This window comes from Brassica napus, chromosome C3, assembly GCF_020379485.1.
Source record: "Brassica napus cultivar Da-Ae chromosome C3, Da-Ae, whole genome shotgun sequence".
In the NCBI taxonomy this organism is placed as follows: domain Eukaryota; kingdom Viridiplantae; phylum Streptophyta; class Magnoliopsida; order Brassicales; family Brassicaceae; genus Brassica; species Brassica napus.
In genome coordinates, this window is record NC_063446.1 from 73,659,315 (window position 1) to 73,686,954 (window position 27,640).

General features: G+C 32.5%; 1 protein-coding gene, 1 long non-coding RNA gene and 1 pseudogene across 2 annotated transcripts; 2 read left to right on the top strand and 1 right to left on the bottom strand.

The window, feature by feature from the left end:
- Positions 1-2,687: 2,687 nt before the first annotated feature.
- LOC125583910 lies at positions 2,688-3,260 on the bottom strand. The gene is made up of 2 exons (XR_007320934.1): positions 2,802-3,260; positions 2,688-2,723 (listed from the first exon to the last, which is right to left on the bottom strand). It is a non-coding gene; the product is annotated as an uncharacterized LOC125583910 (long non-coding RNA).
- Positions 3,261-18,336: 15,076 nt separating this feature from the next.
- LOC125583387 lies at positions 18,337-20,329 on the top strand. The gene is made up of 7 exons (XM_048750240.1): positions 18,337-18,457; positions 18,535-18,631; positions 19,121-19,250; positions 19,340-19,542; positions 19,638-19,761; positions 19,836-20,051; positions 20,165-20,329. The coding sequence occupies exons 1-7, from the start codon at positions 18,337-18,339 to the stop codon at positions 20,327-20,329; spliced, it is 1,056 nt and encodes a 351-aa protein (XP_048606197.1).
- A 1,719-nt stretch (positions 20,330-22,048) lies between these two features.
- On the top strand, positions 22,049-27,599 carry LOC106407786 (annotated as a pseudogene).
- The last annotated feature ends 41 nt before the right edge of the window (positions 27,600-27,640 follow it).

Genomic DNA, 27,640 nt, shown 5'->3' on the forward strand with positions numbered 1-27,640 from the left:
TGCCGCAGTTAGAATGAATGTTGGTCAATCAAAATCTGTGTTGTTAGTACTCTTTGACTGGTGATGTCAAAGAGTAGTTATTAATCGATAGTTGTATAAACGCTTGACTTTGGATTCTGTCTTGGGGTGTAGATATACTGAACAACGGAACTCTAAATCAAGAGGTTTATGGAGAATGAAACTTTATATTAGAACATGATAAAATTGTAATTTGCAGGTGCGTAGCAGTTTGAGATACTTATATTAGAGGTTGACTGACATGAGGTGCAACGCCTGCTGGAGGGAAGTGGAAGGCCGTGCCATTTCCACCACTTGTGGCCATTTATTATGTATCCAATTTACACTTCAATTTATCCTTTCTACCTTTGTCGTGATGAATAATATACTTGTGGTGAGCTTGATACGATGACCTTAACATCATGAGAAGGTACTGAAGATGCCAACAAGATTCTTAGTAATGATGGTGCATGCCCCATTTTTGAACACGTTCTCTCTAAGAGGTAAAAAATTTCCCAAGCTACTTTTATATCTTCAGCTTAGCTTAGTTGTCTTACTTCCCACTTGACAGTTTATCTTTGTTTTCCATCTTAGTCTAATGAAACCTGTGGATATCAATCGAAATGAAGAATGGTTAAATGTAAGTGTTTTAGATGAAGTACACACACAAGGATGCTATAGCATTTCTACCTTTCCAGCTTTGTTATATTTTCATCTTACATGTCCTCATAGCTTACCTCTGTGTTATCAGATGGCGATGGCTGGAATTTCTCCACAGATACGTATCCTTTTCGTAAATGTAGTTCTTTTTCCTCTTGGTACCTGTTGCAGTTATGTTCTTCAACATAATAGTGCCCTCTGTCTTTGAAATCTAAACTCAAATGCTATAACTTTCTCCATCAACTGACTGTGTATTCTGAATAGTGTCCTCTGTGTTTGAAATCTAAACTCAAATGCTGTAACTTTTTCCATCCTATTTTAAAGTTGGTAAAACAACACTGCAAGGTTCAACACTGCAAGGTTCAACAAACCGTAATTGAAAGGGACTTAGAGATACCGTGCAAAATGAATAGAGTTGTTGCGCAGTGTCCTCAGAAATGTGAGGGTATACAGTCAAAGTTTAGCGAGAAAATGGAGCAGGTGCATATGCTTCTTGTTGAGCTGTGGGGGCCAAGAAATCTCTCGAAATCGATGTTTGTCAGGCCGCTGAATCCGCCATGTTTTCTGGTTGGACTATTGTTACGAAGTAGAAAGAAAACTCGTAAAGAAAGTAAACCAAGAATCATCTGAATCACGTTGAAGAAGATACGAAACGTATTTTTATATATGAGTGACGTGACTTGTACTTTGCAACTTATCCAAAATGCATCAATATATAGTAGGAAGAATCTGTCGTTTATGTATTCCTCTAGCTGTGCTAAAAAAAGTATTCCTCTGCTTGACGATGTCTTCTAGAGGTTCCTCAATGCGTATCTGATTGCAATAGGTGCCTACAACTCAGCACCAGAGCAGGGGTGAAGCCAGGCTATAGTATGTGTGCCTGTGCACCCATAATATTTATATTTAGTCGAGATTTCGTTAACTAAAACAATAAAAATCTGTTGGATCGGGTGGAAAAGGGCTGTTGTGCACCCTCTGCCAGAGAGACGCCCACGACAGCAACAACGCCAGTCCTCACGAGGAAAGGGTGGTCGCTCAAACTAATGGCATGGTTCTGTATTTGCTTGCTTTCATTGTGTGTAAAATGGCATGGTTTTGTATTGTAGTAACTTTGTATTGTTTTGGCATCTTTTGTTATTTGTATGGATCTATTAAGCTTAATTAATCAATAATGTTCTTAATTAATTTTTTTTTCTAATTATATAAATTATGCAATTAAATATTCCATTATGCAATTAAATGTTACAATATGGTACCATACTAGCACGACAAATAAGCTACGCAATATTATTCTCCAATTTTGGTAATTGTGAAGGTGCCAATGATTTATTTATGAGGAGAGCTTGGTTAGGAATTTGGGAAATTTCACTGAATTCAACGTGCATAAGCTTTTGATATAAAGCATACAAACAGTTGTTGGTTGGCTTCTGTAATTGGTACAAGAGATAATTTTAAATCCCAGACAGAATAAAATGCCTTAGATCATTCATCATACAGACAAGTAACGACAAATAGCTCTCATGTTATGTGGAAGTCATTTCCTTATTATATCATTGATGAAGCGCTTAGGTGCGTGTTACAAAAAAAAAAAAAAAAAAAGCGCTTAGGTGCTTTCATTTTCACTACGAGCCTCATTCTTGAATACTACATCATCATCATCCCACCTGAAAAAAGACCAAAAACTATTCTCAGTATCTGCCTCAAACAGTTAACATAATCACACAGATTCATGAAGAAACAGGATATCAATAAAATCCTAACCTCCTTTTAACACTAAATGAGGTTGAAGAGTTGGTTTCTTTTGAGAAGCTCTTCTTCTTTGGCGTTTAGCTCCTCCCATCTGCTGCTGCTGGTTTTCCTGGAAAACGTGCATGATTACTATCAAAGAAGCACAGTAACTCTGTCAAGACAAATCTTCTTTACATAAGCTTGTTTAGGAAAAAAAACACCTATTTATCATTCTTTTAATAGTAATCATCAAACAAACAAGAGTAACTTCACCTTCCTGAGCCTCTTTTTCTTTCTTTATCTGGTCGAGTTCAGCCATCACTCATCATCCCTATTCACTAACAAAGACAAAATAAATTGTAATATAGCCTTTACCAATGTCTGATTCCGTGTTGATAATACTTTGGCACACTCACAGTAATTAGTAACTGGTTTATGGTAATCTCCGTCACCTCTAACTTCAATCCAACTATTATCCGCCGTACTCCACTCCGTCTCTCGCCGGAACCCTCATCCCGGACGAGTTTCTTGATTCGATCAGCCGGTGAAGAATCCCTTGCAAATGTGTCTTCGTGATCCGCTTTGACTAACCCACTTCTCCAAGTTCCGCATGAATCCCAGAAACGTTGATCCAACACAGTACTAGGAGAGGAAGTATTCAGACAAGACAGAGACCTGACTTTGAGTTCGGTCCTCTTCGAAGCAACTCTTCGACAGCCCATCTCTGTTTCGGATCTTTCCTCAGACATTTCCCCAAAAACTCTTTACCTTTGTCCGACAAACACTCCGGAATCTCCGGCGAAGCCAATCTTGTAAACCGCAGCAACGACGTCGTTTAGCCCCGGCCATTGGAGCAAGCAAAAACAGAGGAGAGAGATAGAGAGAGAGAGAGAGAGAGAGAGAGAGAGAGAGAGAGAGAGAGAGAGAGAGAGAGAGAGAGGTTTTAAATGTTTAAGCAAAGAGTTATGATGCGATTGATTTATATATATACATACAGACAACAAAAGTCTTATACGATGTTATGGGGTTAATTCAAAGTCATCGACATTCTTTAAAACTTTTATTATCCTCCTCCAATTATTAAAGTACCGAAACTTTACCTTATCTTTCACTTTTTAATCTCAGGTCTGATAACAAGACAAGATTAGAGGTTCCACTACAAGATAACAAAATAAAACTAAAAGACAAGATTAGAGGTTCCATTACAAGACAATAAAATTAAATTAAAACTTCTAAGCCGCCGACCCGGACCCCCCGATGACTCGCCCACCGCCACCGCCACCGCCACGGCCACCACCACGGCCACGGCCACTGCCACCTCCACCTTCACCTCCACCTCCACTTCCACCTCCATCGCCACCATCGCCAGTCTCTCCGTCTACTTCTTCCAAAATATCCAAAAAGCTTATCCCCCAAATATGAGTGCTTCTTTCCTCATCCCACTTAACATTAAGCGCCTTGGTCGTAAATTCCAGTACAAACACCCTTCCACTAGAAACTTTACCTTTGTAAACTCCATTCACTTTCGTCAGTTTCATCTTGCTTACCAGGTAGGCATAGTGCCCAGTCCCTACCCAGAAAGTGCGATCAGCAAAGGAGATGCCTTTTCTCTCTACTCCTTTTGGAGGCACTTTGGATTTCATGTCGTCAAGAAATTTCAGAGTAAAATCTATGAGCTCCTTCAAGTCAGCTTCTTTGGTGGTCTCGTAAACAGCTTGAACCTTTGCCTCCTCAGCCGCGAGCCATGCTTCTAGCTCCTCATCATGCTTCTTCTTCTCTTCTTGTGCTCTTCGTTCATCAGCTTCTAGCTCCTCATCTTGCTTCTTCTTCTCTTCTTGTGCTCTTCGTTCATCAGCTTCTAGCTCCTCATCTTGCTTCTTCTTCTCTTCTTGTGCTCTTCGTTCATCAGCTTCTAGCTCCTCATCTTGCTTCTTCCTCTCCTCAGCCTCAGCTTCTTCCTCTTGCTGCCTCTTCTTCTTGTTCTGAGGACTCGACCCACACCAACACCCACACGACTCAAACCAACACCCATACCCACACGGAGGAATCGACCCACACCAACATCCACACGGAGGAGTCGACTCAAAGCAACACCCAAACCCACACGGAGGAGTTGACCCACACGGAGGAGGAGGAGGAGGACTCGACCCACACGGAGGAGGAGGAGGAGGAGTTGACCCACACGGAGGAGGAGGAGGAGGAGGACTCGACCCACTGTTGTTCTTCTCATCATCTCCTCCTAACCTCTCACTATTCTTCTTCACTAAAACTCTAGCTAACATCTTTCTCCTTATGAGAACAAGAGGAACATGCTGAGGAAATTTGAGAGAACAAGATGTTGAAACAGAGTGAACTTTACTCCTCAGATAGCATGAGGGTGGTGGAAAGGAAAACAAAGATAACATCTTAGAAACTAGATTTTGAAAACTGAATGTTGCGAATGAATGATAACTACTCCGTTGCATTATATCGTTGGTACATTCCCATATTCCCATTACATTTAATTTTGTTGAGCAAAACAATCAAATTCTATCATCAAATTAGTTATGGTGTAAGAAGTTGCTGAAACCACCTTTTATGATCCTAAAGGGCTCTGTTTTTGGTTCCTTTTGTCAGGTGAGGTTTGAGGGGTATGGAGACCGCTGACGACAACGTCATCTTTTCAGAGGTGTTTGAACTTTCAAACCAAGTTTTACAAAGTGTTCAATTATCTATAGCTTTTTGGGATATTAATGCTGACAAATATAAAAACTTGGTGAAACAAAAGGAATGGGAGACTCTTCTGTTGACAAAAAGAAGGACACTCTGTTCTCACGTGACGTGAGCTATGTTCTCTTTTACATTTACTCTTATTACAAACAAAAATCATTAATCCAATAAAAACTACCGTATGGTATTTAAAATAAATGTACATATAGATAATGTTTATTTCCCAACCCTGAGCACATATACTTAAGGCATTTTATAGCTATTCTTTTTGGAACATACATCTAACAATAAACTGATGTAAATACAAAATAATTCAGATAAAATTAACAAATTATCAACTTAGAACTAGTATTTTTCTTTTACTATTTCATACTTATAAAATGTATTTCCTATTATTTTAACTTTTACTTAGTATTAAATAAGACTAGGAATATTTCCCATTTTATAAACTTTGCTAAGTATAGATTTTCAAAATTTTCTATAATAGTATTTTATATTTATGTGTGTTTCAGTATTTTATATTTTACTATTAATAATATTTCTCATTTTATTAATTTTAAAATCAAAAACCAAAAACTAAAAACCAAAATATAGAACAAACCATTCATGTTTTTCAAAAAACTACAATCTATTGCAAAATCAAAAACTAAAAACTAAAATTTGAAACATTTGACTTCCTCAGATTTCTTCTTGCCAGCAACTGTCGTATTGATAATATTGATTCTGAAATGTCCAACCAAAGTCTGCACCGGAAAAATTTCCTACACCTTACCAGACAAATTTTCCAGTCTACTCTAGTCAAACCAAATCGTATGTATCCTTGTGATATTTATTAGAACCAATGTTTTTAAAACTGACCCGAACACTGGATCGGACAACTTACCGGATCACTCAGTCACTGGATCGACCGTGGACGAACCGCATATTAATAAATGAATTAATTTTATTATATAATAAAATATTAACTTTAAAAATAAAAATATAGAAACTAAGGTTTAATATTTTCTAAATGTTTTGTAAAACATAAATAATAGTTTGGATATGTATATATTTTATGTTTAAAAAATATTTTAGAGAATACTTAACTTTAGTTTTTATATTTTTATTTTGATTTGACATACAAGATATTTAAAAAAAAATATTTTAGACTGTTTAATTTTTCAGAGGATTAAAATAAAACTCATGTGTGATATTTTATTTGGACTAGCACTTGAAATTCATCACATTTATTTGTGTTATCATTAATGGTATTATTAATATTACATTAAACCTCGCATTATGAACAGCTTTACGAAATGTACGTTCTTTTATATTCATTATTATATACAAACATTGTCCCAATATCACATCGACCATAATCGAACACACTTCAAAACGTCAGATTTTTCTTATAGACTTCATCGTGAGTCACATAGCTCATGTCTTTGTCATTTACATGTAAGAGAGAGTAACAAGCTCGATTAATATTTACACCATGTACATGTTTCTTGTGTTGTTAGTCTTTAACATATTTTGACCATGAATTGCTCGGTTCATAATTTCCACCTTGATTTGTCACAATTCATCAACCATTAATGTGCTGATGTGCATCAATTTTTTCATGGATTCCCATATTTCTAGATTCATATATTCCTGTAAATAGAGATTGTTTTAAATGTCATTGGCATTGAACATGAGTACTGCTATCTTTGACATGAGAAATCTTATTACTTTCTTGGGTTTTTAATAATTAATCCCTCAACTAAAGATGAATCGTAAAAAAAAAACCTCAACTAAATATCCTGTGAAATAAACTTTCAACTTTAATTCCGTTAATATATGTTACCCTCCGTCTAAAAAATCGTGACAGAGGGTGACATACGTTAACGGTTTATAAGTTGAGAGTTTATAATGTTGAAAACTTAGTTGAAGAGTTTTTTTACGATTCAAAGATAGTTGAGGAATTTTATCACTAAAAATCATGTTTTAAAATCTTTTTTTTATCATTTATACATTGTTTTAGATTGATTTATAAGCCTTTAAAAGTCATTTATAAATTTTATACATTACTTTATAACCTAAAAATACTTTAATACATTTATATATGATTAATACGGTTTCACAATGGTTTTATAATTTTTTACAATTCCTGCTATTTGTTAGGATAAAATAATCTAACATTATTGACTTCATGGATGAATTATTCTCGACACTACTTAAGACTTAAATATAAATTAGAAACTTTAAATTATTTGATATTTGACAATGACGATATAAACACACAAATTTTATTATATCACTATTACCAAATATAAAATAATTTAATATTTTGAAGTTATATTAAGTTGAAAGTAGTGTTGAAAATTATTAATTTAGGTTGTATAAATTAATTTATAATAAATTAATGTATTAAAATTTATAAATTAGTTTAAAGGTTTATAAATCAATCTAAAACAATTTATAAGTGATAATAAATATTTTAAAACGTTTAATGACTTTTAGTGATAAAATCTCCCAACTATTTTTGAATCGTAAAAAAACCTCTCAACTAAGTTTTCATATTTATAAACCATCTACTTAAAAAACGTTAATGTATGTCATCCTCCGTCACGGGTTTTTAGACGGATGGTAACATACGTTAACAGAATTAAAATTGAGGGTTTATTTCACAAGATTTTTAGTTGAGAATTTTTTACGATTCATCTTTAGTTAAGGGGTTTAATTACTAAAAACCCTACTTTCTTAGACCGAACACAATACGCATTTGAGAAGATGAAGATGCTGGCGCAGAAATAACACAAATATTAAAAACTCGAATAAAAAACTCATAGATATTTGTATAATATTTTATTGGTCACTTAATATGGGTATATTCTTTTTTTTTTTTTTTTTTTTGTCATCAATATGGGTATATTCATTTACTTAAAATCATTTATATCATACGTTTAAAAGTCCAATAACTACAAACCAGAAATATCGTGATTATAACTATAATAAAAACAAACTAAACAATCAAAGTAAATAAAATCAGTTCAAATCTAACATAAATATCTTAAATCAAATATACCCAAATATCGTTTACAATTTTAAACAATACCTTTTTATCTAGGCCAATATCGTTTACAATTTTCCCTAAGAATATTCTAAGAATCACTTGATTTTATGCCTTTAAGAAGATAAAATCTAAAATTATTGTTCAGAAAATCGGTTCAATATATTTTCCATATTTTCTATTTACATTTAAAGCAACAATATCATAAATCTAGGAACCGTCTCATCTATAAATAACCAAGTGTTTATCATTCGCTTCACCACAATCGGAAATAAGTAAAGTTTAAAAAGAAGAGAGAAAACGTTAACTTGATCTAATATTTTATTTTTCACCTCTACTCGGGACAACCACTGTTTTTTTTATTTCAAGGATTCACAAGAAGTTCTCCAGCACCCAACGACTGTCCAACACCGGCAAACTGGGAACCTCGTACAAAAATTATTGGTATATTAGATTCAAAATTTAATTTCAGACCATAAAAGAAGACATTTCATCAGAGCTATCAAAAATAAAGTTACTCCACTTAGAATTTGTTTAAAAAGAACCAAAAAATAAATATATAATAAAAAGTTACAAACACAAGTGACATCATGAATTTTTTTAGGAAGATAAATATATAAATTATAACATCGTTAAAATAAAAATGACATATATACTTTTGAAATACGGTTAATGTTTACTAAATATATCACTAATGATGTAAAACTAAATGTCGACATACATATAAGTCAAAACAAACACTTTGCGCGGATCAATATCTAATTAAAAAGATTAAATTTGAAACATTTGGCTTCCTCAGATTTCTTCTTGGCAACACACTCTGCGGCGACATCATTTTATTTAGCCTTGACTGTAGTATTGATAATATTGATTCCGAAATGTCTAACCAAAGTCTGAACCGGGAAAATTTCCTACACCTTACCAGACAAATTTTCTGGTCTACTCCGGTCAAACCAAATCCTATGTATCCTTGTGGTATTTATTAGAACCTATGTTTCTAAAACCTATCCGAACACTGAACCGGACGACTTACCAGATCAGTGGATCACTGGATCACACCGCTTGATAAATGAATTAATTTTATTATATAATAAAATATTAATTATAAATAAAAATTTAGAAACTAAGGTTTGATATTTTATAAAAAATTTTAAAAACATAAATAATATTTTGGATATGTATAGATTTTATGTTTAAAAAATATTTAGAGAATACTTAACTTTAGTTTTTAAACAATTTGACATACAAAATATAAAAAAAGATAGTTTAGAATATTTAATTTTCTTAAACAAATTAATAGTTATGACATCTTAAATCAATCAAGACATAAAATTCATAAATATTTAAATGTCTAATGTGAATAATAAATTAAACGTTAAAACCAAAAGAAACCAAAATTAAAACATCATTTTAATAAAGTGTTAATAACAAAAATAAACTAACACCAAATCACATAAACTAATTTTAGTTCTTTCTACCATCGTTCACTTCATTTTCTTCAAATGACATAGTGAAATCTAAAAATCACAAATATAAATCTAAAAAGTGAAAATCTAACTTCTTAATTGAAAATTTAGAATATAAACAGAATCTAAAAACATTTGGTTTTTCGCGGATTTTTTGAGGCTTTTTAAATATTTGGTTTTCACAAAATCTAAACCGAATTTTTTTTATCACCAGGTTTACTAGTTCAACCGCGGATCCGAGTCGAGTTTCAAAACACTGATTAGAACACAATAATTAATTTATCCGAATGTTATGTTATTTAATGATTAGAAAATTCACTATCCAAGTATGAGTATGATGAGATCCATGCATTTAATACAACATAATTGCGTAAATATAGCACGTGATAATAATTCATCCGAATGTGATGTTATTTAATGATTTAGAAAATCCACTATCCAAGTATGAGTGAAAAATGATGAGATCCATGCATTTAATACAACATAACTGGATAAATATAACATTTGATAATTAATTCATCCGAGTGTTATGTTATTTAGTGATTTACAAAATCCACTATCCAAGTATGAGTGAAAAATGATGAGATCCATGCATTTAATACAACATAACTGGATAAATATAACATTTGATAATTAATTCATCCGAGTGTTATGTTATTTAGTGATTTACAAAATCCACTATCCAAGTATGAGTGAAAAATGATGAGATCCATGCATTTAATACAACATAACACATGATGTGTTGGTTCTCTAAATCAAGAACGACGCTGCTTCAGCCGCTTCCCATGCTGTAGTGACGCATCACGGGAGGAGAGATTTCTTCTTGGCCGCGACTCTGAATAGTACTGTCGTCTATACAGCCGTTATCCATTCGTCTTGACGAAAATGACTTGTTGATAGAGGAAAATAGAGCAAGGACTGTGTTTGTTGGTTTATGGAGATATGTGATTGATGTGTAGGTAGTGCACTACGTTCTTTCCCTTTAATCTTATAGAATATTAATACATAAAGAGCGGGGTCAAGTTTTGCAAGAATACTGTAACGACCGTGGTCCAAGGAGGGAGATGTCCGTTTGTATTTTTTTAATTAAAACACGAAACTTTTTTTATTCTTAATTTTGTTCCACGTTAGAAATTAGAAAACCTTCTTCCTTTCTTTTCTCCTATACAAAGAACTCAATTTTTTCTCTTTATTTTCATCAAGTAAAAGTATTTCTTTGCGCGTAACGAGTTATTGTCAAATTATCCAACGACCAGTCATAAATAAATTTTTCCAGTGAAATTTCTGGGTGAACTTCCATCGGGGTTTGCTAGTAAGTTTGTCGTCTCCATACTTCTAGTTATAGGAATCTAATTTAGGAAGGTTGCTATTTTAAGAAATTTTATACTTTAGAAAAGTTCTCATTTTAGAAAAGTTTCCATTTTAGGAAATGTTTCATTTTTGGAAAGGTTCTATTTTAAGAAAGTTTCCATTTTAGGAAACTTTATTTCTGGAGAATCTGAGCATAAGTCGTTGATTCTCGTATTGTAGTTGACCTCAGTTGACCGCATCTTCCGTTGTTTATTTCAGCCAGTGGTTAAGGTCAGGGCTACTCCTTAATCTCGTACTAGTTTAGTACTACTATTATGGAAAGTTTAGTTTCGAAACATGCTCCGTCTCTGTGAATCGAATCTTGTTTGTTTATTATTATTATTATTGATTGTTAAACCGAAAATAGGATAATAAAGGATTCAACTGATGATTGAAATGAGTGATGTTAAAAATGCTATATATATGTATAAATATATAAGTCCGTTTGTGTGGATTGCGGGTGCACAAAGACGTTTTTGTGTACGAGCAGTGTGATTGCGGGTGCACAAAGACGTTTTTGTAAGCCGCCGACGAGCAGTGTGATTGCGGGGGGGGGGGGGGGGGGGGGGGGGGGGGGTGGGTACAAAGACATTTGTATCAGTCGCCGACAAGCCGATTGTGGAAGTGCAGAGATGGACTATTGTATGCCTGGTGATATATATATATATATATATATATATATCCTTATAAGGAAATGCGGGGTGCATAGAGTAGCTTGTACTATCAGCGCATTGTTTGTATTGTGCTTTAGGCATATGCTCGTTCTTGTGAGGTGTACTAGGCACCATGGTTGTTTCATCCTAGAGCTAGGCCTACATAGTCGTAGTACCATGTACCAAATCAGTGGTTTGCAGTTTAGCATCTCATACCTCACTGAGTGACTCCCATGTTGCTCATCCCTCTTTTTCTCCTTGCAGGTGAGCTTGCCGAGTAGTTGGATATCTGGACGGTTTGGTGTCTTTTGGGATCAAATATTTTATTTCGATTTTACGTTCGATATTTTACCACTAATAACATGCCGTTCTCAAGAGAAGAGGATACATGTATTACAGAATATTCCGCGTGTTGTCGTAATATGATAGAATATACAAGATAAAATGTAAACTCTGTGTTTAACATATTAAGAAAAGTGTGAAATTAAAAATAAAATAAAATTAATTATAAAATGGGGTCAACTCTTGCGAGCATGGCAAAATGGAAATCTGTTAAGACCAATTTTCATGGGAAGAGATACCATAAATATGGGTGGCCATATCAAATGCATCAAGAACAACATGGACATTACAAAGGAATAATATGTAAGAATATTTTATATTCTTATATGACCTATGTATATATTAGTTTAATATAAAGTTTAAGTTCGTATTAATGTTTTATATTCTAATATAAAAGACGATACCATGATGGATCGGTTTCGATATAAGAATTAGAATATGGGTGTATTGATAACCTTTCTTCCTTGTCTTGTTAGTTATAAATGATTCTTCTATAATGGTTATATACAATCATTTATGTATATGTGTTATAGTTGTGCTTGGATGTATATTAATCACATATAAAATGAAAAGATGTGATAATTAAAAAGGCACAATACACACACATATATATATATATATACTCGCGTGTGGTGGTTATCAAAAAGTGACAAGTGACTTTTCTTATATGAGAGAAGAGTTACGATTGTGTCGCTATAACAGTTACGTAAGAAACGTATAAGCCACCGTAAGGGAACAAAATGTGATAAGAAGAGGTTTTAGATTCCTTTGTCCATATCAAAGGGAATCATGAAGCATTAAAGGCCAAAGGAAGGAGAAAATCAAATTGTGGATTGATGCAAATACTCAACCAAGGAAAGCATGGATCAAGGTTAGTGTTTCTTTCTTCTTCTCTAAGAAGGATACCAGGGTTGAATTACAACTAAATCTAGATTATGGTTTTGGAATAGATTTCATATTAGAAATCATAAAAGTTTAATCTTACATAATAATACTACTAGCACTGATAATCGAAACTAGGGCTAAGAACAACCCTGTTCTACACTCAGAAATGGTTAAGATTAGTACAACTCTTTATTTGTATTCATTTCTTTTTACTATTTTTAGTGATTTGCAAATCTAACGAATGAAGAATTGGACAGATATATGTAAATAAACTGTTTATAGTTGACTAGTTGAGGGATATACAGAGGAAAGAGATGAGAGGATATAATGGGGAGGCCAAGTCACATGACATTTGGACCTTCATTCTCTTCTTTTGTACGTATAATCTTTAATTGGCCTTTCTACGCTGAGTCTATACTATTGCACTTCTGTGTACTTTAACTCGGATCGGACACGGGATTCATCAAACTAGATTTTCTTAAAACATTCATGAGGAATCTCACATCAAAACTTAGGTGAAAGTTAGACTAATGCTTAAAGAACAGGAGTTAACCTGGTCTTTTATCATTTGATTCGAGCAACATATTAATTTTAACATGATATCTTTAATTAGTCAAAATAAAATATGGTTTCAGACTTTTTTTTAAATTACAAACTCGTCCTATCAGAAAAGAGATTCAACATTTCATATCAAAAATAGAATGAATGATTATTATTAGTAATTGATATGAATAAAATTATGAAAATTATCTCATTTTTGATTTTGGGTCAAAGCTCAAACTAACCTTTTAAAGTTTGAAGCATAGAGGATTAAAGTGAAAATTTTGACGTAGTGTTCGTAACATATTATTCTCGATTCGTTAAAATCGTGTTTATACCAATGAAATGACTGGCTTTCACAACCCACTTGGAAGAGTTTCAAAGTCATATTTTATATATTTGTATTAGTTAAAATGATTTAAAGCATTCTACATCACTTAAGTAAGTGACTTATTTATATCATTTTATTCAAAACTGATGTAAAAGAGCAAATATTTCAATAGATTATTTTAAGTGATGTTAGTATGTGTCAATTACCATTTACATTATTTTTTTAAATGAGTTTTGTATTAGTGTCGATCAAAATAAATTGATTGTAACTATTTAAATCATTTGCTAGTACCTAATGTAAAATTAATATCAATTTTTGAAAATGATATTAATAGTGTGTACCATTTAATTACAACAAATTATATAAACTATTGATATCATTTGTAGATAACTGATGTTAAACTTAAATCAGTTTTCAAAACTGATTTTAACAATTGCATAATTTACAGTTACCTATTCAAAATTTTATTATCAGTTGTGCATAAATGATGTTAAATATATATATATATATATATATATATATATATATCAATTTCAATAAATGATATATTTCACTTACAAACTTTTTAGAAATATTATTTTTATTTACATATTTATAATATAAATTAATATAAATGAACTTTTTACTTTAATAATATAAATTAATATAAAATGAAAACAAAATAATTAACTAAAAAAGCCAAATTAGAAAGAAAATTACATCATGGTTCCATCATGCAAATTCATACATCATAAAATAGTTCAAAGTTGTTGAAAATATTGTTAAGAAAATACATACTACCACATACTCATGCCGTCTGAGTATTTCCATCAACATCATCACTCCTTTTCCTAAGATAGAATTATATAACAAATAAACTAATCATCTGAATATTTATTTAATTAAAATATAAATACAATTTACCTGATTTAGATTAGGTGTATTTGGTATGTTGGTAAAAGTGAGGTTAGGAATATTAACAAAAGCAACATACGAATTTGCAGCCTATACTCTTGCCTAAATGTTTATATAAGTAAAATTTGGAATTTTTATTTTGATTGGCGGGTTGGTATTTACATTTTCATTTACTTAATTAATTTTTTAAGAAGAAAACTAATCCTAAAAATACCTAATCTAATTTACCAAAAAAATATTAAACATAAATATATATAATATAGTAATGCGCATAATTTATTTATAGAAACAATTTATATTAGATTACAATATAGAATGTACTTATAAATAGATATTATATCATAGAAATATGAAAATAATAGATTTCAGCAAACTAATTAACCTTAACCTAATAATATTTCTCATACTTCTTTACTATATATATTTTATAAAATTTATTATTTGAATGGAAAACATTTCAATAGACAATTTAAACATGACTAGTCTAAACCACTTCTGTGGGGCTAGGATATCCTTGTATAATTCAAAAAATAATTTTTTTCAATAATTTTCAATGACAAATGTTGATATTACATCTGATTATCACTTTCTGAATGATTCAAGTATTTGTGTCAAAATTTTGAGTATTTAAAGTAGAAAATTATGTGGTAAGTTTCTAAAATAACAGTTTCGCGGATCAAAATCTAGTGAATCGTTATCTATAATATTATTTGAGAAGTGAATTTGCTTATGTGTCATGTTCTCCATGATTTTAGGTATTTAGGTATTTAATTTATTATATAATTAAAATGAATTTTATATTAATAATATTAGATTATATTGTATATCATCTAATTGATTATAAGAACTCTTATATATATTTTTTGTTGTTATCTAGAAAATAATATTTTCTATTATAAAATGTTAAGACATAGAACAATCTATACTATTATTTGATGATTTGTCATGTTTTTATTATGATTTTTATTAATGAGTCACCCACTCATTTGTCATACTCTTCATAATTTTAGTTTTAGTCATATTTTATGATTAATTATTAATTTTAATTAATAATTTTAGTGATTTAAGTAATTAATTATCGCCGACAAAAAAAATTATCATTATCTTCAGAATAAATAAAAAAGTTTAACAGCAATATCATAGTTATATATACATATATTTGATTTAGTAATATTAAATCGACTCTATTTTAATATATATATATATCACATAAGACATGTCACATAAGAAATAATGAATCATTTATCTTGTATGATAAGTTTCTTATGATAATCAAAACAACCCATTGTGATAATTTCTGAAAAATGATTAGAAAAGAATTCAAAACAATTACTATTTTTACGAAACAATTTTTATTCACATTAAAATTTAGAGCTTTTAAAGTCTTTGTTATGTTTAATAAATAATTAGATTAGATTGTTAATATATAATTATCCATAAATTTAAAATAAATTTAATTAATTTGATAATCATTCTATTTTATCTTATCCAAAATATTTTAAATTTTAAATAAATATAAATGCATGTATATTCTATTTTCATAGAATTACTAAATCTAATATCTCTTCTAAGACTTTATAATACTTTGCAAATTATTTAAAATTAAACATTAATTTTCTTACTATTTATAATTATTCAAAAATACAATATATAAATATAATATATAATTTCCATAGTGTTTAATAATGGGCTTTAAACAACGCTAATGGGCTTTAAATAAATGAAATGAATCAACTCAGCCCTGTTCTTTCCAAAGATGTTGCGTCAGCGTTTAGCGATCAAACTACCACCGGCAGCCGTACTTTAGAGTCTGAAACTACGACCGGAAGATGATATATTTTTAAATCTGGGTTTCTCTGGTTTGTGTTGAAATATTCAGTTTCTTTATAACATTCCACTTTTTTGTGAAATTCTCTTAGGTTTATTAGACCCAAGACATCTGCTTAAGGGTATGCAGATGAGAGTGTCTTAAGGTTTTGTTTGGTTAGTGACATAGCGTTTAGACCGCTGCTGCTCGTGCGTTTTGAGTCTAGAATGAGACATAGGTTGTGGGTCTTGTACTGAATGTGTTTGGTGGGTTTGTCAGGTTTTGTGGTTGTCTTGTTGTTTCACATGGTTATCAAACCATTTTTTAAAAGGTTTGTACTGTTTTCTCTAAGAAATTTTTGAGGCACTACAGTATAATAATATTATTGGTTTTACATCTTATATATTAAAACAGAAGTCATGATTTCTTTTCATGTGTGATTTTTTTAAAAATGAACCCTTACTAGAAATTTGTTATCATCCATTTATTTTTAATTATATGGCTTAACTTATATCATTGGTAATAAAATGACTCCTAGAAAAAAGGTTTGGTTAACAAACATACATTAGAGTACTTAATATATTATAATTAGATCTAGCTTCGTATGATTGACATATTATTCATAATCGAATCCACCTATGAAATAGTATGAAATTGTATACTTGCATTTTAACTATTTCATAGACCAATACGAAGCTGAAACTGTTTAAGAGTTCTGGTATTTTATACATGCTGTTCATGTAATAAACGTAACCAACTACCTTCAGTGTAAACCATATTTGTAGACAGAAGATACATAATGTTCTTCGTAAACTACTCCACCATTCACCTTACATCCTATTCATCGTTAACTACTCCACCATTCACCGTTAATGGTTCATAAAACCTCTGTTTTAGATTGTTTTAGTCATTTACACATTATTTATACATCAAACCTGTTATAATTCGAGTTCTTTTGTTTGAACCTGTTCAACTGAAAAGAACCATCAAACCGGTCTTATCATATCGAGATCGAGCCAACACATCAGCTGGTTTTATTTTTAAAACAGATATAACACTGCTAATATAATTCATTTAAAATTCAAATCATGGTTTTATCTTTAGCAACAAGAATAACAAGATTTTTATCGTGTGATATTCTGTTGCAACAATAACGGGGAATGCCAAAACTAAGATTATATCTAAACCAACTAATTTGAATAAACTAAGATTCATTAAAAAGGATATTCTTAACTTAATGATCGAATGATTAATCTGCCGTAGACTTCTCATGTTTGTTTCCTACATTTTTGCTATAAAATTTCGAAACAGCATCTTTACTTGACTACAATTGATATCATTATCATCAAGATATCATTATTTACGATATAACTAACCATAACAACCGGCACAAAATTGACTACAATTGATTTTATTCTTTGCGAATAAATTCATGGCATATTCTCCCTAAATACCCTAACAAACTAAATATCCTATCAATCTATATATATCGATCGTGCGGAAGTTAAGCTCAACCATCACCTAAACTTAATCAGTTTGAGCTATGTCTATGATCCAAGCATTTTCGTTACTAAAAGACGTCAAGCCCTACAAACAAGGCTGGCGAGTCCAAGTTAAGTTGCTTCACTCCTGGAGGCAGAAAACCAATTATGGAGGAGATACCCTTGAGATGATCTTCGCAGATGAAACTGTTCGATTATTTTTATATGTTTTATTTTATCACTTTTGCAATTGTTTTTGTACTTTACATTATAAATAACTATGTACATGTTCTAATTTTATGATCGGTTTTGTTTCAGGGTGTTAAGATACACTGCTCGGCCAGGAAGAATCTCATAAAAAAAACAGAGAGTAAAATACGGCTTGGTGAATGGCGACTCATTGACACATTTACAGTGTCTCACGCGAGAGGACAGTACCGTCCCACAGACCATATTTACAAAATGTCTATCATTGAAGACACCTCTATAGACCAAAGTACTTTTGAGTGTGATGATCAGTTTCTGAATTTCCAACCTTTTGAAAAGATTGGAAATGGAACTCTTAATACTCACTTCCTGATCGGTTAGTCAGTCAATGAGATTTTTTTTTTCATAATGTATGTATATTGTACTAATATTAAGCAATTAATTATTTGACAGATGTTGTTGGTCAAGTTTCCAGTCTTCGTGACGTCCAAACTGTCCAAGTTGCGGGGAATGATAAGAAAAAAGTTGAATTTCGCTTAATGGACATCAAGTATGTGAATCAAGATATGTACTTTGATTACACTATATATTATATATACTTTCAGTTTAATTTTTTTACAATACCTTATTATTTCAGGGGTGAAAGCATTGCATGTTGTTTGTGGGGTAAATATGCAGAACAACTTGAAGAACATCTCCAACAAACAAATAATCCTAATATGGTGTGCCTGATCCGCTTTGCTAAAATAGGGTTTTACAGAGGTATTACAAATATAGATATAAATAATTTATCCTTTTACCTTATGTATATTTATATTTTTACATTTTATATAATAAATATTTACTAAATGTCTTTTGCTTATGATGTGTAGGAGATGTGCAGATAACCAATGCTTTTGATTCATCCCTCATTTGTTTCGATCCTGATTTACCTGAATGTCTCGCTTTAAAAAACAAGCAACCACGTTGGAAATATTATATTTTATCAAATACGTAAAATTTTTCTGCACATCTTAAAAAACGGTTTTTTTTTTTTCAGTATGCCAAATGATGAGTTTGCTCTTGCTCTAACGGCTACAAAGAATGACAAGCGTCCGATCAAGGATCTAATTGATGATTGGAATGATGTTGGTATTATATCTATCTCTGAAATCATCACAGCAACTCAGGTATCTTTTCTGAAATTCTAATTAGCATTATATGTACCAAAGTCATCATTTTATCATTTCTAAAACTATTTATATGTTTGTAACCTTAGGAGGAGGATTGCAAAATAATCTGCTCAATCGAATCTATTGATACGGATTGGAGCTGGTTTATTTTTGGTCATGTTAGCCGGAATAGGTGTAACATGCGTTGCATGAGAATCAAATCGAAGGGTGGTGGTAATTTGGCTCCAAATGAGAAACCAATATTCTGGTGCACAACATGTCGTGTTAATACCACCACCGTAACCCCACAGTTAGTTTTTGCAATCCTTTAACTATATATATTTTTTTAAAACTATATACATTTACGTTTCAGATTGGTGATGATTTTGGTTGGAAATGAAACAGATTCAAATTGCATCTCACTGTCAAGGATGACACCAGTACTTGCAAACTAATGCTTCTTGATTCTGTTGCTAAAGTCATTGTGGGCTTTGAGGCTAAAGATATTTGGGATGGTTCCTATGAAGAGGTTATAAGAATTTATATTATCATAAATATATTTTATATACTTCGTCAACTTATATTCATCTTTTTACATTACAGATTGAAGATCCAGATATTTTGCCTCAAGCTATAACAGATTTGGTTGGAAAATCTTTTTGTTTTGGTCTTACTCTTGGTTCTGAAAATGTTAAAAATGGATCAGACATCTTTTTGGTTTCACAAGTATGGTCTGGTGATAAGATTCTCCAACTCGAGTCCAACTCTGAGCCTATTACTCATGTTAGCTCTGGTTCATCAATTATGTCCGGTGGAGAGGTATATTTTCAATATATATGAAATAATAAAATCACGTGTATTATATAAAACCATTATTTGTTGTTTTAGATGATTTTACTGTTATTTGGAATGTGTTTTTGTCGTGTGATAAGGTTTCTATAAGAGAAAAAAACGAAGCAAGTTCATCAGAAGGTTCTTCAACGCCATTTTCAAAGCGTAAGGGAAAAGATCAAGTTGATCAGACTTCAACTTCCAAAAAAATGTGCACCAAGCTGGTGAAGATGGAGAATATTAAAGATGATGATCTTAATGTTTAGTATTTTTATTGCTTTTATGGTTTTTTAATTACTTTTTTTTTCTTAATAATGTCTGTTATATCATAAAACAGACACTTTGTTTTCTTAGTTTTACTTAATAATTGAAGTCTTTTGTAAATGTGGTTTATTTATTTTGAACATCCAACCAATATTAAAAATTTTGGTTGACCAATGGCAAAACCTACTATGGGAAAGCTCTATGAACCCGCCCTATGTTATCTAACCAGACCAGAAGATTTACTCTCTAAATTTTGTATATGTTTCAAACTTACTTGGCAAAGACGTGTATTAGAGTCCGGCCCTTTTTTGTCCAAGTTCCCAGAGCCACCATACATTGCCAAAATATTATGATCTTTGAAGCAAAGCTAAAATATAAAATATATTCATAAACACAATATTTTCGACTAATAAAATATTGAAAGCAAAATAAGTTTACTATACTACACTGTGTATTAAATTTGAGTATTTTTGTGATCCTTAAAGAATATTAGTACATTTTCATATGTAAAAACATATGTCGAAAATAATTAGGAGATTCTTATAGTTTATTTTAACACACTTGCTACATTTTAGGAACTAAGATATATGGCTAATATCACAATATTGCTACATTATAGGAACTAAAAATTATCAATTTTCACTTCCAAACTCTGATTCATCGTCTTTGCTCTTCCATATCATATGAGCGAGACTTCAAAAATAACTCAGGTGCAATTTTAGAACTAAACTATGTAACCATTGATTTGTGTTTTGTATAATTTGTGAATGTCAACAAACGTAGTTTGCAGGCACAATGAAAAGAAAACATAGTGATCCGCCTAATCAAAGGAAGGATTTAACACAACAAACAGAGAATAAAAGGCTGCAGAGAAAACAAAACAGTGTGAATTTTGAACAAGTCGACAGAAATCAGAACAGAAAATCTATCAGAAGTCAGGATGTCCCTTTGTCTTATGTTTTTAAGAGACTGTTACAGGATGTTGTATACATCCCTACTGATGCTGCTCCACCTAGCAATCAACAAAAATTACAAACTCCATGTACACCAAGAAACATAAGCAAATGCTTAAAAAGTAAGGTTCGATATATTTACTTCTAATGATAATGTTTTGTGTGACCCTGTTCATTTGACTTAAACCAAGCATTATATGTTTTTCTTCAGTAGGTGTGTACAGTGGGACTGGCCAAGCTTCAAACGGAAGTTTACAGAGAAGTTGTATCACATCACTAGCATGTAACTATAAATATTAGTACTGAATATACTATCAATCGCATATATTGAATGCTTTAAAATATATTGAAACTACTGACTCCATGTACACCAAGAAACATAAGCAAATGCTTTAAAAATAAGGTTCAATATATTTATGGTTTGTTTTAGTGTTTTGTGCGACCCTGTTCATTTGACTTAAACCAAAGGGATATATGTTTTTCTTCAGTAGGTGTGGACAGTGGGACTGGCCAAGCTTCACACGGAAGTTTACAGAGAAGTCAAATCACATCTTTACCATGTAAGTATAATTATTAGTTCTGAATATAGTATCAATCGCATATATATAATGATTGTGACAAAACTTCCGTTTTTATCCTATTAATGTGCTAGACACATCTGGCATCAGAAAGAGACCACGATCTAGCTTACCACACAACAGCCATAAGAAAAGTTTTATAAGTCGTCTTGATGAAGAATTGGCGTGTGATACAGTCCACACCTCGCAAATGAGTGGTGATGAAAGTGAAGATAATGGGAATTCAGTAGCAACAGAATCTGACTTTGAAGGTTATATATTAGCTTAATTTGTATATGTATATACGCTGTAATAATTTGTGATATTGTATCTGTATTAACATTTTGTGTTTTATCTAAATGTAGATATATTTGATGAAAATTTTCAACCAGACTTTTACTGTAGTTCACGAGAAAACACCGATTCGGAATCGGAACCAGAAATCGAAGTTGTTGACTTAACCGTTGACACAGCTCCAGATACATGGTTAACACTAACAGAGGTAAATCTCTGGCAGCACTTTTTGAAGAAGCATTTCGTGCTACAGAAAAGGCAACTAAAAAGGTTGTACCAAAAGAAGATGGTAATAAACAGCAAGATACTAAAATCGAATTTGTTTAAATAATCACTAACTATTTTCTTATTACCATCTACAGCTTATATAGATGAAGGGGATGCAACTTACACATGTTCTTACTGTGGAGCTATTATGTGGTTTGGTGAACGCTTAAATAGGCGTCTGAAAACACCCAATCCTAAGTTTTCTCTATGTTGTATGCAAGGACAAGTGCAGTTACCATTACTAAAACAACCACCAGAAGTTCTTAAGAATTTGTTGATTGGAGATGATAAATTAAGCAAACATTTTCAGAGAAACACAAGAGCTTACAACATGGTCTTCTCATTCACTTCACTTGGTGGAAAAATTGATAGATCTGTTCGAAAGGGAAAAGGGCCAAACATTTGGTACTCCAAGGTGAGAATTACCATTTAATTGGTAGTTTACAACCACCAAATGGAAATGATGCTAAGTTCGGACAGCTTTATATCGTTGACACTGGAAATGAAACAGAAAATAGAACAAAGGCTTTGAGGTAATTATTTCAATCTGCTTCTCTCCCTAATTTTATATTTGTTTACTATAATTATTAATCTGAACCGTTGTATGTGTTATTTTTAACAGCAAAGGGGGTCAAGCGAAAGCTTATAAAAAAAGTGATGGACTTAAGAAAGAGATCATCGACCTTCTGATAAAGATGCTGAATGAGACCAACCCTTACGTTAAACAGTTCAGATCAGCAAAAGATCGTTTCACCATCAATCCTAGAGACTCTTTTCATATGAGGATAGTCAGTGATAGAGTAAAGGATGGAAGAACATATGACACACCTACAGCATCAGAAGTTGCTGCACTGATTCCTGGAGATTTCAATCTGGACATGGATAAAAGAGATATTGTTCTTCAACAGAAATCAGGGAAGTTGCTAAGGATCGATGAAATACATGCTTCATATCTTGCACTTCAGTATCCTCTTTTATTTGTACATGGAGAGGATGGTTTCAGACTTGGGATAAAGAAAGGTGTTACTAAAGCTACTGAAAAACTGAAAAAGGAAAATATCAGCATGAGGCAGTTCTTTGCTTTTCGTTTGCATGAACGCAAGAATGAGGCTCATACTATCCTAAATTCAGGAAGGTTGTTTCAGCAGTTTGTTGTGGATGCCTACACAACTATAGAATCCAATCGCCTACGCTATCTGAGGACTCACCAGACGACTTTGCGTTCTGATAGTTATGACTCTATCAAGCAGTCAGAAAATGCGGGCAGGATTGATATGGCCGAGCAAGGATCTTCGTTTGTCTTACCAGCTACGTTCACTGGTGGTCCTAGATATATGAAAAACCTTTATCTGGATGCAATGACTATATGTAAGCATTTTGGTTTTCCAGATCTTTTCATCACTTTTACATGCAATCCTAAATGGCCAGAGATCACAAAACATCTTACCAACCGCAAGTCAAAGGCAGAGGACAGATCAGACATCATTTGCAGGATGTTCAAAATGAAACTGGATTCATTGATGGATGATTTAACTAAGAAGAATATCCTTGGCAAAACTGTATCCTGTGAGTTAAATATTCAGCTTTCTTGATCATATGCTTTTATATTTTCAACTATATACTAAACCAGTGTTTGTTGTCTGATCGTTTCAGCTATGTACACGATTGAATTTCAGAAGCGTGGTCTACCACATGCTCACATTCTCTTATTTATGCATCCTACGGCCAAGTTTCCCACTACAGATGATATTGACAAGATCATTTCAGCTGAGATTCCAGATAAGTCTCAAGAACCAGAGCTGTACGATATTGTCAAGGATATGATGATTCATGGACCATGTGGGGCTGCTAATATGAAATCTCCTTGCATGGAAAATGGGAAATGTTCTAAGCTTTACCCGAAATCATTTGCTGATAAGACAAGAGTGAGTAAAGAAGGATTTTCGATTTACCGTAGAAGAGAAGATACAGATCGTTATGTAGAGAAGAATGGAGTGAAATGTGACAACAGATTTGTTATTCCTTATAACAAGAAACTACCTCTACGTTATCGAGCTCATATTAGTGTAGAGTGGTGCAACCAGGCTGGTTCTATAAAGTACTTATTTAAGTACATTAATAAAGGAAGTGATCGTGTGACAGTAGCTGTGGAACCACCGGATCACATGGTTGTAGAGGCGCTTGGTATTCCAGAAGGAGAAGTGGACCAAATCAAAAGGAATGAATTCAAAGAGTTCTTTGATTGCAGGTATTGTTTTTCAAAATCTTTATATACAATTTATATTTTAAAATATCAGAACATGATATAAAAAACTAATAAAATCTGTTTTTGATTGGTATTGTAGATATGTTTCTGCGTCTGAAGGATCATGGAGAATTTTTAAGTTCCCCATTCATTTCTGGTCAACCGCAGTTGAAAAGCTTAATTTCCATCTTCCAGGCAAACAAACGGTTATTTTCAAAAAAAAAGACAAGCTGGAAGCAGTGATCAGTCGTAAACTCATTGAGAATACGATGTTCTTAGCATGGTTTGAGTTGTGTAAAGTTGATGATCTGGCTAAAACTCTAACCTATGCTCAGATTCCTAACTTCTTTACATATTCCAAGAGCCAGAAGAAGTTCATAAGACGGAAAAGGGGATTCAGTGTTGGCCGAATCAACTATGCTCCACGTAATCAAGAACATGCTTATTATCTCCGTGTGTTGTTGAACTATGTGAGAGGTCCTACGAGTTACGATGACATCAAAACATTTGAAGGTGTTGTTTATCCAACCTACAAAGATGCATGTTATGCTCGAGGATTGTTAGATGATGATCAAGAGTACATTGATGATATTCTAAGGAGAAGCTATGAAAGCACATGAGCTGAACTAAGACAATTGTTTGTTATGATGCTCATGAACAATAGTTTATCTGGGCCAGAGGACGTTTGGGAGAAGACTTGGGAATGTCTTTCAGATGATATTGAGCATCACAGGCGTAAAACTTTCAATAGGCCAGGTAGTATTATTTTACTATTTTCGTTTTGAATTTGATGTTCTAGCAAAATGTTACATACTCCATCGTGTCTTTTTTTAAATAGTTTAATTTCTTTTGTAGGACTATTGTTAAGTGACGATGAGAAAAAGAAATTCGCTTTGCTGGAGATTGAAAAGCTTCTGAAGCGTTGTGGGACTTCTTTGGCAAAATATCCTTCTATGCCACAGCTAGCAAAGACACATAGTAAGGATTCAAATGTGTTGATATTAGATGAGAGAAGCTATGATCGTGAGGCATTGTTAGAAACTCTGGATAGAGATATTCCAAAGATGACTACAGAGCAAAGAAAAATATATGATGAAATCCTAGATGTTGTTAACAAGGAAAGAGGTGGAATGTTTTTTGTGTCTGGATTTGGTGGCACTGGGAAAAATTTTCTCTGGAAATTACTATCTGCAGCCATTAGATCGCGAGGAGATATTGCTCTTAATGTTGCATCGAGTGGTATTGCTTCTTTGTTGTTACAAGGTGGTAGGACTGCTCATTCAAGGTTTGGGATACCACTTAATCCAGATGAGTTTTCTTCGTGTACTATGGCTCACGGATCCGATCAAGCCAATTTGGTGAAAGAGGCATCACTGATTATATGGGATGAAGCCCCCATGATGAGTAGGTATTGTTTTGAGGCACTAGATAGAAGCTTATCTGATATTATTGGGAAGCAGAGCGACAAGCCTTTTGGTGGAAAGGTTGTAGTTTTCGGAGGCGATTTCAGACAAGTGCTCCCAGTTATAAATGGAGGTAGTAGAGCTGCAATCGTTATGGATTCAATGAATTCTTCGTATCTATGGGAGCATTGTAAAGTCCTGAAATTAACTAAGAACATGCGATTATCATCTGGTGGTTTGTCAGCTGAAGAGTTGACGGATCTAAAGGAATTATCTGAGTGGATCTTAAAGGTTGGTGATGGTACACTTGGAGAGCCTAACGATGGAATAGCTGAGATCGAGATCCCCTCGGAATTTTTGATTACTGATTCTGATGAACCAATAGAGGCCATTAGCAAAGCAGTGTACGGAGATCCTTCTTCATTAAAAGGAAACAAAGAAGCTAAATTTTTCCAAGAGAGAGCTATTTTGTGTCCAACCAATGAGGATGTTAACATGATCAATGATTACATGTTGGATAAGCTGGATGGTAATTTTTTTATTTTCACTTTTATCGTGATTGATTTTAGATCCTAAATATACTGTTTCTTATATACATTAACTAAATCCTATGTTTTGATATTTTTTTAGGTGAGGAAATGATTTATCTCAGTGCCGATAGTATTGATCCTACTGATACAAAAGCGGTGAATGATGAAGCACTTGACTCAGATTTTCTAAACAATATTAAAGTGTCTGGATTGCCGAATCATAGACTTCGCCTGAAAGTTGGTTGCCCAGTTATGGTTCTTAGGAATGTTGATCCTCCAGAAGGGTTAATGAACGGAACAAGGCTACAGATTACTCAGCTGATGGAATTTATGGTTGCCGCTAAGATTATCACTGGATCTAATGTTGGGAAGACAGTCTATATTCCTAGATTATTGATAACACCATCTGATACGAGACTGCCTTTCAAAATGCGTCGAAGGCAATTGCCTTTAGCTGTTGCTTTTGCTATAACAATAAACAAAAGTCAAGGGCAGTCTCTTTCAGAAGTTGGACTCTTCCTACCTAGACCTGTGTTTTCACACGGACAGCTCTACGTAGCTATTTCTAGGGTCACGTCGAAGAAAGGGTTGAAAATTCTTATTGTGGACAAAGATGGAAAACCTCAGCATAAGACTGTCAATGTTGTTTTCAAAGAGGTTTTCAATAATCTATAAGCCAAGGAGTCATGATGAGGTATTTATTTAAGCTCTCCATCATTTACTGTTTATTACTATATGTTAAGATCATAATTTAAAAATATCTTTGAAACGTGATGTGTTTTTCAGATTTATGCTAAGGATGAGAAGAGAGGAGGAAGTTCTTTATCGTACTTGAGTTTCTTTAAGCTGTATTCAACTTATTTACGGATTTGTATTGTTTTTGATATAGCTTATCATTTTTCTCTACATTTTCTAGATGTTAAAACTATAGCAAAGAAATAAAAACAAGAAAACCAACATATGAAAACTTCAATCAACTCACAGCAACAAAACAATAAACCAATGAATCTGTTGTACATCACTTCTTATCTAACCAAACCACTTAGATATACTAGGAAAATGTA